This window comes from Taeniopygia guttata, chromosome 1 (assembly GCF_048771995.1).
Source record: "Taeniopygia guttata chromosome 1, bTaeGut7.mat, whole genome shotgun sequence".
Taxonomy (NCBI): domain Eukaryota; kingdom Metazoa; phylum Chordata; class Aves; order Passeriformes; family Estrildidae; genus Taeniopygia; species Taeniopygia guttata.
The window spans coordinates 46,397,627-46,414,304 of record NC_133024.1 but is presented as its reverse complement, the minus strand read 5'-3'; the positions used below and the strand labels follow the sequence as shown (position 1 = coordinate 46,414,304).

Below are 16,678 nucleotides of genomic sequence, written 5' to 3'. Positions count from 1 at the left end.
GGGAAATATTAAAACAACACCCCACCCACTCCCTTCAGAACAAAAACAAAAATCAAGAATTTAATACTTAACAAATGGGTTTCCTTTTGAAACCAGTCCAGCATTTTGCCACTAAGTAGAAATAAAAACAAGTCTTTCTGAGACTTTACTGCAAAAGAGTAGGCAGTTCCCCTTCCTAAGAAGCAACTTTAGACGTCATATACCAGAAGGACCAGCTAGAAAGAGACAATGAAGATTTTCTACAGAGTACACTAACATTTCATATATTTTTGAATGGCAAGTACGTGTTATAGTGTGAACACAGGATTTTTCCAGGTGTTACTTTTTAAATGAAAAAATATAATCATAAAACCACAGGAATATAAAAAAATGCATTACTTGTGTACTCAAATTTTTCGACTATTACCTACTAAGTATACAGATTCTCCTCACATATTTTTCTAATTTATATTTCATATTTTTCTAAATTATATTTCAGTATATTATTTCAGTATGTTATTTTTGTGGCACCAAACTTTCTTCTAGAGTTGACACAGTGCAAGATACATTAAAAAATTCCTTATTGTTTAGAGTATTATTCTATCTAGGATTTGACTTGCATCACTTTAAATTCAGAACATCCAAAAGTTTTTATGAAGAGTACAACATGTGTTAATGTAGATAAAACACGATTGAGATTGGTTTTTTATGTTCAGTATTATTTTAGTGTAAGTGATAGTGATTCAAGCTCTTTTTGTGAACATGGGGGTGGGGGTTGCCATCTGGAATGGTCTTTTCTCTTTTTTTTTCTTTTTTTTTTTTTTTTTTTTTTTTTATCATGAAGGACCATTGCCTTAGCTTTTTTGGTTATTGCTTTTTTTTTCTTTTCTTTTTTTTTTTTTTAAGACCATTCCATTTCTTTATTTTTTTAACATCTTAAAGTCATAAGGACTTATATGCAAAGCAATCATACACTTTATCATTAAAACCCATAGGTAAAATACGTACACAAATCCAACAAAAGGCTAGTACATAGTAAAGCCTAAGCATACTACTATGCAATATTATGAATACATAACTTTAGAGACTTCAGTTTAGTACTGTTATCTATTCATTTCTGAAAACATTCACAAATATTTTAAATGCAAATTTTCATTCCGTATCTGGAATAGAACAAAAATTATCTATGTTATAACAACTTTTGGTCATTTGTGTTTGACCAATTCAGTAAATTACAAAGAACCCAAAGAATTCTGTAACTTTCTGTAGAACTATGTAATAAAAACATTGCATATGTTCCTAGTATGATGTCTTTAGCAATCATTTGAAATGTAACTCAAACATCAATCTCTCAAAATGTATAACCCACCAGCTGCTTTTTAATCTATATCAGAATCCAATTTCATCACAAAACCCCTTTTAATACAAAGATGCAGAAGTACATTAGGTAATACTAATGCAACACAGGTGCAGTTCTAACATTGTTGTTGATCAATTGAATCATCTTCTCCATGAACGAGATTCATTCTCTTCTTCCTCTTCATCATCATCTTGAAGCAGTGAGTCATCCACCAAAGATTCTTCCTGAAACTTCAAGAGAAAAATGTGGTAACTGTTAAATCAAATAATGTTAAAAATCAAAAGGCAAAAAACAAATTTCTAGCACTTGAACTTTAATAAAGAAGAAAATTTGGTCGTGAAGAGGTAAATATTAATGCTTTCAAGAAAGTACACTGGGGATGTGTATTTCCTATATACATATATTACTAAATGGCAAATGAAACTTTTTTTTAAGAGACTTCAAGATTACCATGACACATGCACCGCTCTTCTGATTCTACAGCATATCATTCATGTCCAAGCTGCTATGTTCCCATGAAACTTAACATGCTATACTGAAAACTAATGGTTTTTTGCACATTCACAGTATCTATGTCTGTTTTCATCCAAGAGCTTAATCCATATGTTCCACAGTATCAAAAAGGCTAAATCTAGGAATTTTTGATTTTGACAGCTTAATCAGGATTTAAATCAATATAAAAATTTAAACGAGGTAGGGAGACAGGTATTTAGAGAAATTCAGACAAACTGTATTAGTATATTTTCAATTCTGTTCCATAACAACATAGAAACTTGACAGACTTCAAAGCCTTTGAATATAAGTTGCTTTAATTTCTATCTGTATATAGACACAAAGATGTATATAAACTATCCTATCTTGGAAATTTTTTTATGATCACACCTAACACAGCAAACTCTGTCATATCTAAAGAAAGGACTAAAACATAAGGATGTCGTTCCTTAGCAAAACTGCCCAGCTGTTAGATAGCAGCTTTGTTCTTTCTTGCTTATTCTTTGTGTCAAAGGAATTGTAGGTTTTTTACTACTCTATTTCCAAATTCAGCAAGAGGTGTGAAGATTGATTTGCAAAATATGAAGTCTTCTAAGGGAGAAGGGGCTCTAGGCTGAACAAAGCCTAGAACTAAGCCTTCTCTCTTTCCAGTAGACTCTTTTATAAGAGGGAGAAACTATCTTCATTACTCTTGCATATAGGAAGCAGAGTTCAAAAGGAGCTCTGCTGACAACTGACCTGTCTATCAACGTATGCATGCATAGTCTGACCCTGACTAAAACACAGAAGCTTTCTGAGGACTTAAGATTCATTCCTGGTATTCCCTGATGTTCAGTGACCTAAAATACAACAGTGCAACAGTCAAAGAGGAGGAGTCCTGGGCAGTGCACAGTGCAGAACTCTACAGAGCACAAGACTGAGTGGTAGCAGATATGATCAAAAAGACAGGCTTCCATACAGGGGCACAACTATAGGGAGAGAAAAAAACTGAGGGGAACTATGACAATGTCCCTGTATATTAAGTATCTTAAAGAAAGTGGAGAGAACACGTAGGTGGCAGATCCAACAGAACAATACTTATTCAGAGTAGACATAGTTGAACAGTAGCATTCCTTGTTACAAGACATTACAGATGTTATTCAGAATCCAAAGAAACCAGATAAATTAATACAATAAACACATCTCAAGGCCTTTCAACTACAAAGACACCACATCTCTGACTCAAGAAGTCCCTCAACTGCAAATCCCTGATGATTAAAAGCTTATTTCTACTTACACATTTTATACTCTTCTTAGGGATCAGTTGCTGACTCAGTAGAGTCAGCTCTTTTGTTAGGCACCCAGGTGTAGAACATAAGGCATCTAGGAAGATCAGATGCTTTTATAATTAGCTGCCTACTCACCAGGGATTTTCTACAGTGCTCAAGTCCAAAAGACTTTCCTCTTATTTACATAATGGACTGGGAACCCTGTTTTGTTATTAAGAATCTCAGCTGAACAATATAGCGCTTTTTTTTTTCTTTTTTTTTGAGACAAAGTACTCACTTTCATTCAAGTCTTAAGCCTGCTACCTTCTCCAGCATAGTATTCAGCTGAACTAGCATGGCATTATAGATAAGGAATAATGAAGAAAACATTTTTCATGTGCTTACAACTGCTGCTATAAAACAAATTAAGTAAGTGGCAAGCAGGCAAAACCAATGAACAGCTAAGGGTTTTGATCCAAGTTCAACTCTTAAATATTTTCCACAGGAGTAATTAGCTAAGGCAGTTAAAAGATAGATCTCTCTGTAGTTCACCTATCAATGAATCTGTACATTCCTTCCTTTACTCTGCTGAAATGTTTGCCTATCCCTGCATGCCCTTCCTTCACTACACAAGAAGTCTCAGCGAAGTGGTTACTCAAAGAGACCTCTCAACAATACAGACTCCTTGCATCAACACACTGCTGTTGATCTTCCAAGACAATGCTTCCCTGAGGAGATGTGACAAAATACCTAAGATGCTCTCTGGATTCCATAATATAGTCTCTTGTTCGCTCACAGCTCATGAGCATCTGACAACACTTGAGGTTTGTGTACTTGAGGAAAGTAGCACTCAGTAAACTGGAATGCAAAAATATCTAATATGAGAGGTACCTATCTTCAACTGGCACACAAAAAACGAATCGGCATTTTTGGAGATAGGAAGCCAGCAGACAAAGTGGCTTTCTTCAGGAAAAAAACAGAAAGTAAACACCACCAATGTAAGAAAACTAACCAAATTTGATTGTATCAAAGCAAACTTGTAAAGCTGCTTCTGTGGTAGATCCACCAAAATGCCGCAGGAAAATAATGAAAACAAAATATTGTCATTGAGTAAGTCGAAGTGCACTTCCACGTCAACTTTTCTATGCCAATTATGTGGATACAGTTAACTGACAGTAAATAAATTTGGAAAAAGATTGCCTGACTTTATCCCCAGGTGACATTTATTTTTCTGAATTCACAAACATAGGTATTTTGAGTGTAATGAGTGAGATTGCATCAATACATATTGCCCCACTATTCCTACATTAAACAATTAAGATTATTTGGACAAGGCTTTAGTATCTCTCATGGACCATGGTGAGGATTAACATCCAGCAAGGGTACTTTTGATATATGAGTGAAGTCAGAAAATGTTCTAAATTACTCCTTCACCTGTATCCTCTGAACCATATCTATAAAGGAAAATTAGAGTCTGAAATATGATCCTCTAAGAAATTAGTGCCAAAAGTAGATGGCACAAACCCATGTTTTGGACAAAATCATCAATCTCTCTTATGCAAGTTCAAACCTCTGCCTTCCATTTTCTAGCTAAATCCTCTAAAGTTTTTTGTTATGTAAGAAATTAAATATTTCTGCACGCAAAAGCAACTTCAACTTTCAACACCCTAAACCCAAGAAATATACAGAAATCTACTTTCTGATATCAAAATATGAGTTAGATTAAAAAAATACAAGTATGAATCTACAGATAAATCTTTTTTTTAGAAACTGTATTATTTCATTTTTAAAAAGAAAAATGAAAGTAAAAAATAAAGAAAAAGCAAGCTTACTTCTTCTTCATCAGGTTCAGCTTCTTCTGTTTCAACAGCTGACATACTAGCAACAGGCTTGTTCCATGCCAGCTTTAGCTCTTGTCCTTTGAAACGAGATCCATGAATTGCAGCCTAAAACAAGTTTAACTATCTCAGTTACACATGACTTTACAAAAAAAAGTCGAAGTTGCAATACATTCATACTAAAGTACTGTTACTAGGTTAAACGAAACAACTTCATTCACTGTACATGCAATTCATACATCCTTTGAGGAAAATGATGAAAATACGTTTAGAAGAAAATAAGCTTGGAAAACCATAAATCATTTGGCAATGTGGGTAACATACTGAACCAACACCTTTCTGTTTTTAAGTATTATTTTTCTCGGCTCCTCACCTTTCCAAGACAGACACAAAACTGTTAATGCATAACCTACTGAAGAAGTAAGACACACCCCTACAAATGATTTAACATATTTTTAAAAACCCAACAACCAAACAACTGAAAAAAAGCCCTTTTGTGATCACAATTTAATCTACTGGAAAACGTTCCACTTCCTGTAAAGCTGTTGTAATTGAAATGTAAAAATTTTTAACTTATGGGATATTCATGTCTTTCTAAGTAGCAGCTGCATTAAGTGGCTGCTTCAGAAATAGTATGTTCAAATTAAAGTAACATGAATGAACATAAATCAGTGTTAGAAACATTCCGAAATAACCGTCATGGTCACAAAAGATTTATAGTACAATCTGAAAGTACAGCATAATGTGAAATGTAGAAACAATTACATGTTCAATGACATCTGAACATGAATTGTGTGATATTAAAGTCCCCAGGTATAAATTTTAAATCTGTACATATAAATTTATGATAAATTTAAAAGATTCTATGCTTATTAAAATGCAGCTCAGGAGCTTTTTGTTCATGGTCTCATCACAATGTCACACAACTAGAATTTTTAAAAGTACTTATAAGTGACATCTAGGTCCAGAAATAACTTGTAATCTTTGGAAGAAATTACTACTACATAAAAATGGAATATTTTACAACAGGGAATCTTCCTCTTCCTTCTAGGCTAGAACATATATGATCATAAAGCCTAGGCCTATTTTCATTTAAGAAGGTAAAATATTAGCAGCATTTACTTCACTATTTGCCTCAGCAGAGGCTTTTAATGATTACGTTCTACAGTTTCTCAAATTGCCAGCCTTAATGCATTGGTTGCAAACACAGACACTCCAATGGAAATATATTGTGATACACTTAATATGTAAGAGTATCTTAAAGAAAATAAAAATTTTCCTAGATTTGATTGAACCCAGTTTCCATAAAATCTTCATTTAAAAATGAAGGTGAAATTAGACACAAAGTCTAATCAAACACAAAGTTGACAATTAAATGGTTTAATGCTCATTAGAACATGGACATCTCAAACACTGATCATGAATCCTGACTCTTGCAGTGAGAATCATGCTCCATCTGGGAGAAGTAAAGACTTTATTTGGATAGTCCACAAAAACAGATTATTGTTCTAGGGGATCCGTATTTCTTTACAGGGAAGCAGAACTTTCTCCACACTTGAAAGTATTTCTTATGTAAACCACAATATCAAAGAATATGAAACTGCAAAAGGAAGTACCCAATACAAGGAAGCACCCGATCTAAAATCCCAACTCCAATTCATTTATGAGTATACTAATTACAGCAGCTTTTATCTTTGAACAGAAGTTTTGTTCACTGTTGAACTGTGTTCCTTCAATACACCTGTACAATACTGTTTTCCCCTATCAGTCAGTATACCATGTACCATGGTATACACCATGTACCTCCTTTTTTACAGAAAAAATACTATCTCCATACAGTTAGTGCTCATCATTACTATAGCTAAGAGTTTCACAAATAAAACAGAATGCTGTGTTTTTGTAAAACACCTTTGGCTGGATATCAAAATATCTAACCATAAATTATATTCTAAGTGTTCAAAACTATTGTCCCCAGCGGTTAATTTGCACTGTAAATAGCAGTTTTTTCTGTCAATTACCTCATTGGTGTCTCAAGATGAACAAGAGAATAGTCTGGCCAGGTATGAAAACTTTGTTCAGGTAAACTCCACAAGACAAAATTTGTGCAAAATATAAAAACAAACTGAAATCTCTCCATACAACCATACTGCAAATATTAATCCATTCTTTCCGTAGTCCCTACTATTTTCAGGAATACTCCATCCCAACAGTGACACAATGATTTTAAAGTAAAAATCATTTGTAGAACAATTATGTTCATTAATTTGTTCAGGATCACATAATATACCTTAATATTATAAGGTATAATACATAATATTATATGTCTATACCATGGACCAAGTAAGGCAGGAGTCCTGCTGAGCCAAATGTATTAAGTTCTAATGATCCATATGTAACGATACTAAATTATAATGTAAGTCAACTCCGGATTTTAGTTTCTAAAAGTTACTTCTGCAACTCTATGCTTCTGTAATTCCATAATTTTTAAAAATATGCTAAAAAGGTGGAAAAAAAGAATCAAATCCCATTTACACTACCGCAGGTTTTCAGACAAAGGTAAACCAAACTGATCCTCAAGTAAATATATAGGTTGACTGCAGGATGTCAGTGAAGTTCCTGGTACACTATGAGGGTACCAAGTCTTCAGGTGAAAAAACCTGGCAATTAAATTAAGATAACCCAAGACATCTAAATATCAATTCCTAAGTATTTACCTTAATTTCCCTCTTAAATCCTGCACCTTGGTTTACTATAAACTTAATTTTCTAAGGATTTCCTACAGTTCTGACATTTTTGTTTAATTTACAGTTTTGTGGCAACAGTTTTAAAATAGTTAACAATATTACATTTAATCAAATACAAAAGTGTAACATAAACAAAGTATTTTAATGCTGCAGTGTATTTTCAAGAAAGACTATACTCACAGCTTCAGCTTCTGCTCTTGTTTTAAAAGTAATCACCGCATGGAGAGAAGAGTCATCAATCTGGCAATCTTCAATTTCACCATATTGCTTTTGATAAATAAACAACAACAAAAAGTTTAGTAAAATAGTTCTCCCACCTCTAAAAATGCAGTCCTAAATCAAACAGCCTCAAAAAAACAGTAGAAAACTAGAACAGTGTATACATCACAATCTTAATGCCAGAGTACTTGTCCTAGACAAGAATACAGTTACTTGTACTTGCATTTTTAAACCATCAAAGTGCTCTCATCTCTGATTTCCAAATTCCTACAGGTATGAGGTAAAACTATGATAGAAATAGGTGGTTCTGCTTCAGTATTTCTCTTCGGATTAGAAAGAAGGGATCTATTACAAAACTCTTGCACAGAAATATTTCTACAGGAGCTGTAGAAAAAGTTTGAAAACAACTGGGTTCTGTGCTTCAGCATCTTAATAATACGACCTATCTATTCCTGTAATGGCCACAATGGTACTGCTACCTTTGATGCTGCCATCACTGTAAGCTGCAAAGACCAACAAAAAACCACATCTGTGTAAGTGGACTGCACTGCTGACGTGCACGGAGTTGTGGTATCACATCACAAAACCAGAAATACAGCTCAGAGTATTTCCAAGGAAATCTGAAGCAAGTTTAAAACAGCAAACCTACAAATTGCGAAATTAAATAGTTTATTTTTTTCTCAGTGTTATCCAACTGACACTGTGAATGGAATTGTATTTGTTCATGTTACTGAATTTCTTTTTGATTAATATTTGGCTTGTTAAAGATAGTAAGTTTCCCATAAAAAGAGAGACGGGTCCTTTTTTTTTTTTTTTTTAACCTTCTTGTATGACTGCCTCACAGAAAATATTAAGTACACTGACTGGAGCAGAATTCAGTGGACTAATTGGCTCCTGGACTTCTCCCTTCAGAGAGGACCACTGCAATTAAATGTTGGGGAAAAAAACCCAAACAAATAAAGAGGAGAGTTGCACAGATGGAGATTCACATGATATTCTTAGCATTTATTCCACAAAAGAAACAAATTTGCTTTTATTGTACCCTTTTTTTTTTTATTTGGAATATAAGTGTGTTTTATAAATTTATGTTGATTTTTCACTATTACATTTGCAAAGAAAAATTTGCTAAAAATTATGTATGTCAAATTATCATTTTTTAGACTGAAAATAGAAAAAAAAATGTAGAAAAATATCTGAATTCTTATATATATATTTAATATATATATTATATATATTAAGTATATGATCACACAGAAATGTTTGGATGGCTTTGCAAGATCAACATATAATTGCACAATTTTCACTCTGACTCTTAAATTCAGAAAGTTAGGCAAAAGCACTGAAAATATTTGAATAAAATTTTCATTAAGCACTTGTTATGGTACTTCAACAAAGACAGAGTGACTTCAGGTACTGAAAAGTTGGCAGTAAATCAATCTTTGTTCTCACCATCCCTTCAGTTATTTTATCGTTTTGTACCTAAAAAACTGTAAATAATTTACATATGTCCTGAGCAAATTAATATTACAAGCCATTTGTCTTTGTAAGAAAAAAAAAGCTTTGTAAATATTATGTGATTACAGCTATAACTAGCTGAAGCAATAGTGTATTTTTCCTATTTTACCTTTTCCTAATGCATCCACTGCATATCATGCTAAAGATTCATTCCTACACAGTATTTCCAGATTAACCGAATCAGGAGAAAACAAATCATTCAGTGGAAGGCTGTTATCCAAAGAAAAAAAACAAAGAGTGCAATTGCGACATACCGCAAAATGAGGCAGAAGATCTTCTCTGTCACTTTCGGTGAAGGCAGAGATCTCCAGCGCCCTGGGCCGATGATCCACCACCGCGTGCACAGGAACTCCTCTGCCTCTCCCCCGGCCCCGTATTCCTCTGCCTCTGCTACGCGCTGCACCCCGGCCTCTCGCGTGAACCCCTCTGCCGCGAACTGAAGAGAGAATCCCTCGCTTGGCAGCCTAAGATGTTTACACATAACATATTGATAGATTAAAATTCACACTCTAAGTATTTAGATAGAATAAACAAACACATATTCCGATGTTTCCTAAAAACACATCCCCAAGAAAGCCCTAGAAAGAGCAGTTTGCAGGTCTTAAAATAGCAGAAGGTGAACATTTAAGTAACATTCAAAAGCTTATTATCTAGAGGTCAATTATTACCAGACCAGTAATAGGACAGAAAAAGGAAACAAGAACCAGGTATCAAAAGAGCCCTTATCTGTGAAGATTAACTCCTCATAGGAAAAAAAGCTGCTGCTTAACTGAAATTTCATTATCAAAATTTCTTGATATGGTGTCTAACTACTTATTTACTTTACCTGTCTGTCTCTGAAATTTAGGCAAGGCCTTTATTCTGACCAGAATTATTGCATCTTAAGAGCTTTTGGCCACAGAATTGTGAGATGTGACACAAAGGCTTCTAAGGGGTACCTCCAAGGACAAAATATTCAATGAACACTTGGCTCTAGGTACTCAAAAATTTCCATTTCCAGAGTACCTGTGTATCCCCTCTAAAGAACTAGCATATGCTTTTCAGAAACAATCAAAAGGCTGATGACAGTGACAGTCATTTAAAAACTAATTTCAAAAAGTTACTTTAAGCTTTGAAAGACCACTTTCAAGCATTGAAATTTCAATGTTTACAGCAAGAAGAAAACATCTTTTTGAACCCAAATAGATCTGCCATAGGAATCAAATGTTAAATGAAATCACCACACTTTTAATAAATCTTAACAGTGTTCACAAACTCAAGCAGTGATGGCACTACTTTAATCCATGTCAGTGATACCACCCATGAGGAGATAATTTTCTTATGGCTTTATTCATCAAATTATTCAGATAATTTTACCATAGTATCTAGTTTGCTTTTTAGTTTTTTATAAACATAATCCTGAGACCTTTGGTTTTTTTTCAGTTTTGTTCTTTGTATGGGGTTTTTAAAAAATTTTAAAATGTTTAAAAGAGTAATTCAGGGCATGCTGACTCAACAAACAAGCTGTAAACTATTTGGATTTTCTTTCAGTAATGTCAGGTTCACCTGGAACAGAAAAACAGGTTATGAGTCAAAGAAACAACACATTAAATATTGTGGGAGTCAATGTCACAAGCACAATGCGTGAATAAAAGTTTTTTAAATAAATTTTAAGAATACTGAAGAATCAAACAAACATCAAGGGAAATAAACCGCACATCCCTCTTGTAATCTGCACAAGGGATATAATTCATGCTGCTCCCTGATATAAGTGTGCATTACTGATGACCCTGTTTTTCTCCATCTACTTCTGTTGGTATCTGCTAAAGGCTTCAGAAAATTCATTTAAATATTACCATCCTGAAAGAGCTCTTTTTACCTAACTCAAAGTACAAACAGAGATGGAGTAGGATTAGTGCACTCAGCTATGATGTAACTTTATGTGCACCTACTTTTCCTATTTGACATTTCATTGGATTCACTTATTTTCTGAGATGCAGAATTTATAAACAAGCTTTCAGCACACCTATACAGTATTACTCACCATCAGAAACAACATAAGCTTTTGTACCATCTCAATTCAATTGACTTGATTTATTAGCAAAACTATCTTCATAATTACCAAAGCTGCATAACAGTTTAGTTTTAAAGTAAGGATATAATGCAACTTGGCCACACGTATGTGCGCTGTATTCATATGCAGTAATACGTAAGACATGACCAAACTTCATTAACACAAGAGCAATTTAAGTGACATAGCAGCCCTGCTTAACAGTAAAAAGAAATAAGATTATAAAGTGATTCAAGTAGATATTACACAATCATATAGACAAGACAGTGCAACACAACACAGAATAACACCCACAGTATTCATAGTTTCTCAAAATTAGACACACATATGAAGAATTTTGTACAGCCATCCCAATTTTTTTCAAATCAAGTACCTGGAATAAAAAATTGTGTTTTTACACATTGAATACTTCTTCAAACACTGTAATTGCTTTTCTTAAGTTCTACTCTTGAAACCAACACTGTAATAATATCACTTTTGGCATCCTCAGGCTTGTTGATTAATCTCATTAAAAGCACGTTAACAGTTAAGAACAAAAGATTAGGCATTGTTTCTTAACTTTTCTGTGTCAAACACAAAATGACATTCAGGCAACAATTTAAAACCACTCCAGATTTTCAAGAAAGCATTAATACCCACAAATCTACAAAATATCGTATCATCTAAATAGTTACAGAATTTAAACAGATTAGCAATTGCAAATAGAGATAATGCTATTTCTCAATTCCACTGCAGTAGAGAAAGTGGTTTTTTAAAACATTATTGCTAAATGTCTCCATCTACACGCAACTTAATACTGCACTCTGGGTAAAAATAGTTGATTATACAATACGCAAGCTAATAAACATAAAGGAAAAGAATTGATTAAAAGTTAATTGCTACAAAAGAAGACACAAACATACTTCCAGCTGCAGTTCTGTGTATTTTCGTCTTAATTCAGTAACTTCTTCCCCAGCTTGCATCTTCTTGTATAAATCCAGTTCAGTATCTAGTAACTCCTTCTGCATCTACGAAATTGTTATGGCAAATTATTAGTTCTACAGTTCACATTCTCTACAAGGAAACAATTGTTCAATAAAAAGTTGTAACTTTGCAGGTATACTGCTTGTTACACTGGGCTTCCACCTCCAAAAACAAACAATGTGCAAGCTTTGGAGCCTTCATGTCAAGATAAAGCTTTCATCTGAGCTTTATCTGACATCTGAGTGATGTCAAACCTTTTAGACTACCAAGCAAAGCCAAAGCTAATGGAATTTTTTCTAAAGATACATACAATAAAAATTCAAGATGTTATGGTGGTGAGATGAACTAAAAAAAGATGAAAAAGGCAGTACAGCTATGAATTAATACAAAATCTATGATCAGTACTCAGAAAAAGCATCTAAGTTTATTACAAAGTTGGAATGCAAAAGCACAAATATGGTAGTTCTGTTCAGACCGCAGTGAAAAAACAGGAAGTAACAAGACCTTTGCTAACAAAAGACTCGTCCCTGATGCACTCAAAGTTACCTTCCAGGACACAGATTCTTAAAAAAATTATTGAAGTCTTAAAAAAATTATTGAAGGACCATAAAATATATACAATACAGAAAAGTTTCTCTGAATCCCAATTAGGACATGTTTACTGCAACTACTGAGATGCAGGGAAAGATTTATGGAATTATTAAAATTTAATTTGAAGTTCTGATCCAAAGTGAAGCTTTTCTAATGGAAGAAGTAGGACTGAAACATTTCAATGACATCACAAATGAAGGCTAACTATAAAAAAAACTACACAGGATTGTGAAACAGTTTACGTTTACACGTGTTGATTCAAAACAACAGCATGAAATGTTTGCAAAGGCTGGATGTAATAAGATTAAGGTTTCGTGCTTGTAACAGCAGAAAGTCAAGTATCACCACTGATAAAGAATGGTGATTTTTTTTTTTCCTGGAATCTTTAAAAGAAAAAAAAACACAAACCTGGATTACTCAACTGGCAACTTCAACCTTGAGTTTATTCGTCCCCATTTACTGATTATCTACTGCAACCAGTTGAAAAAATCCATTATCTGTATAGTGTCTTTCCAAATTTTTGAAATTGGAACCAATGCCTCTGAAATCCCACTGTGCTGCACTACATCAATGACATGACAAAAGAAGCGCTTCTGAAATTTAATGATGACCGGCAGCTAGCACTCACAGAGCAGCCAGTGACACTGGTGTAATGAAGACTTTTGAGGTTTATTGTTAGTGGTCTTAACGAAGACTTCTCTGTTACAGAGCTGTGCCAAGTCTGAAGAAGAAAATACCTCTTCCAGGACACACCAAGAGGCAGCAAAGGTTTTTCACTTAAGGGGGAAGAGCTTTTTGTAATCTGAATGAACTGGAAGAAGCAAAAATAGGTGAAGATAATGGCACAGTCATGTAAGCCTTATCTTCCAGATCTTCACCGTCTTCCTCAGAGCTGTCCAGATCTTAAACACTTAAAAAATACAAGAGAGCCAAGATCATAGCCTTTCAGAAAATTTTCAAAGTTGTAAATTTTAACCAAAGGCTCTGTAAAATCCTTACTTCTATGAAAGTCAGATGGGACTGATTGTTTTTGCTATTTCAAATGTTAACAAAACTGCACACAGATAATGGATACTTTGTCCACTATGAAGTGGATTTACTTGAAATGTTTCTTAATTTTCCATATTACAAAGGAAATGGAAAAGCAGCTCAAAAACTTCATTAAAACTTCAACATTAGCATATTGCCTCACTTTTTCTTACTAAAAACAACTACCACACAAGGAAGTGGTGGACCAGGTTACCAAGCAAAGGGTGATGGGGGCAGATCTGCAGATAAACAAAACTAGGTTGAAGAACCATTTCAAACATAAACTTAACAATCATACAAATGAGGGGGTCCTACACAACAGCATCACAGGGACAAGCTCTCCTTCGTTTTCTGGGAAATCAGTGCCTCTCTAAAGAGCCTATACATTCATACACTAAACTTGTGAAACAAAGAGAAGACACTGGATGTCTGTGTGCAGTTACAGGCCTACAATCTCCCTGGGCCTATAGAAACATCATAGAGAAACTGACAGTGGAGTGGTACAGTGGACAGACAGTCTCTTAAGGAAGGATGAGCCAGGATGGGAAGGAGTAGGAGCTGTTCTGCCTTACAGAGTACAGTATGAACACACAGAGTTCTGCCTGGGGACAGATTATGAGCCAGCTGAAAGTTTTGAGTCGGGACCAATGGCAGTCCCGTGCAGGTGATACTGCAGTGTGTGTGTACTACACACTATCTAGTCATGTAAAAGTAGATGAGGCCTTCTCCAAACACCTGGAAAAAACCTGTTTGAATACCATGGGTCTGGGTAATTGCTGGAAAGGCAGGATGATTTCTAGCCTTTGAAGAAGAATTGCATCCTCCCAAATTCCAGAAGATGCAGGAAAAAATTTCGCAGGATGATTGCCAGGATGAACATGATGATTCTAATAAAACTTACACCCAAAACCAAGGTGCACAAGAGTTGGAGCACAAAAGGAACGCAGTGAAATTATCTAAGCATGCAGGTACTAATTTGGAAAGCCAAAGCCCACTGAGGGCTTTGAATCAGGCAAGGGGGGATGAGAAAAAAGAAGGGCTTCAATGCGTCAATCAGCAGCAAGAGGAACACCATGCTGTGAAAAATATGGTCTTACTGCTGGACATTAAAGAGGACCTGACAAAGGACATGAGAACAGTGGAGGTACTCAATACTTCCTACTACTCAGTCCTTACTGAAAAGACTTGCCTTCATCAATCCCATATCCTGAGACTGGAAAAGCCTGGAGCAAGAACCATAGAATCATCACGGTTGGAAGAGATCTTTAAGATCATCAAGACCAACCAACATCCCATCATTACCAGTGTAACCTGTAAACCACATCACCCAGCACCTGATGCAGGCACCTGAAGCACCTTAAACACCACAGGGAATGTGACTCCACCACCCCTCTCAGCAACCTATTCCATTGTCTGACCACCCTAATAATCTATGCCCATTTTCAGGATAAATACATGTTGCTTCAACTTCTTCCTGACAAACTGTATAAGAAGCTACATTTGATTATATAGAAGTAATTTCAGTATTTCTTCTTGGTATTTCTTTTCAAGGCTGTGATCTGTTTAGGAACAAATACTTCTATAAAAAGCAAAATATTGCATTTTAAAAAGTTAATATAATTGCATCTTTATGCAGCTGGGAAACTGGTAACAGCCAGGTATCAACAAGAATGGTAGCAGCGGAAAAAGTATTTCTCACAGGTAAAATCCAAATATGGGCACCTAGATCAAAGGAAAACTGGCCAGTATAAGCTTCAATCTTAAAAGATTAATACATTGACAAATTTCCATGACACAAAGAGTTACAGGAAATTACATACCAGTACATTTTGTAAAGCCTGACCAGAAGATATTTGTGGTGCCTAACTACAGTTGTTTCACATAAGAAATATTGCTTTCATAATTTCTATTAAGAATTTATATAAGCAATAGGCTATACACAAAGCATTGGACAAAGTAAAAGAAAGAATCATAAGACTTTTGATTTGGTTTTTTTTGATCTTCTACATGATGCAGTATCTGTGTAATAGCAGATACAGCTTTTAGACAACAGCATGGTTTTAAAATTAACTATGCTCCTTTGATAAGAAGGCAAAATAAATCTCACTTCAAAGAGGACTTAAAAACTAAATCAGTTTGGGTTGTAAATACTACTGGTGGGATTACTTATTTTTATTCTTCTGAAACAAATGTGAATTCATCTATTAAAAAGCCGACCAAAACTTGAGTACCTGAGTTTTAGTTTTCATGCTTTTTAAAGGAGCCCCTCCTCCTGGTGATACACCTTTTAATTCATCCTTTAACTTGGTAATGCTATTAGTCAAAATTTCCAGTGTTTTCATGATTTCTGCTTTGTCTTCTGACTTCATGGCTTTATTCTTCTCCAGCTTTGAAATCAGCATCTGTCCAGTTCAGAAAAAGAAGAGTCTTTTTACTCAGCAACTACTGATACAGATCTGTTTTCCAGTCGTCTTTATAACTAATGGAAAAAACATACTGCATTTCTTTTGCTTTAACCTACAAATCAACACATAGGACTTTTAACATGTTGTATAAATTAAAATCTTTGTCTGACTCTCTGATTTGTTTACAAATGAAGATCTGATATTTCCAATTCATTTGGACAGATTTGCTTAACACACTTAAATTAT

General features: G+C 34.5%; 1 protein-coding gene across 3 annotated transcripts in view; it reads right to left on the bottom strand.

The window, feature by feature from the left end:
* Nucleotides 1-894: 894 nt before the first annotated feature.
* The window catches only part of RBM26 (RNA binding motif protein 26), a 50,478-nt gene continuing 34,694 nt past the window's right edge, over nucleotides 895-16,678 (bottom strand). For all 3 annotated transcript variants that reach the window (XM_012569772.5, XM_012569773.5, XM_002199620.6), the window contains 6 exons: nucleotides 16,259-16,429; nucleotides 12,347-12,451; nucleotides 9,649-9,858; nucleotides 7,841-7,927; nucleotides 4,911-5,024; nucleotides 895-1,569 (listed from right to left, as the gene is read on the bottom strand). In XM_012569772.5, the coding sequence (XP_012425226.1) occupies nucleotides 1,480-1,569; nucleotides 4,911-5,024; nucleotides 7,841-7,927; nucleotides 9,649-9,858; nucleotides 12,347-12,451; nucleotides 16,259-16,429 (777 nt within the window). In that variant the 3' untranslated portion in view covers nucleotides 895-1,479. The remainder of the gene's footprint in view (nucleotides 1,570-4,910; nucleotides 5,025-7,840; nucleotides 7,928-9,648; nucleotides 9,859-12,346; nucleotides 12,452-16,258; nucleotides 16,430-16,678) is intronic.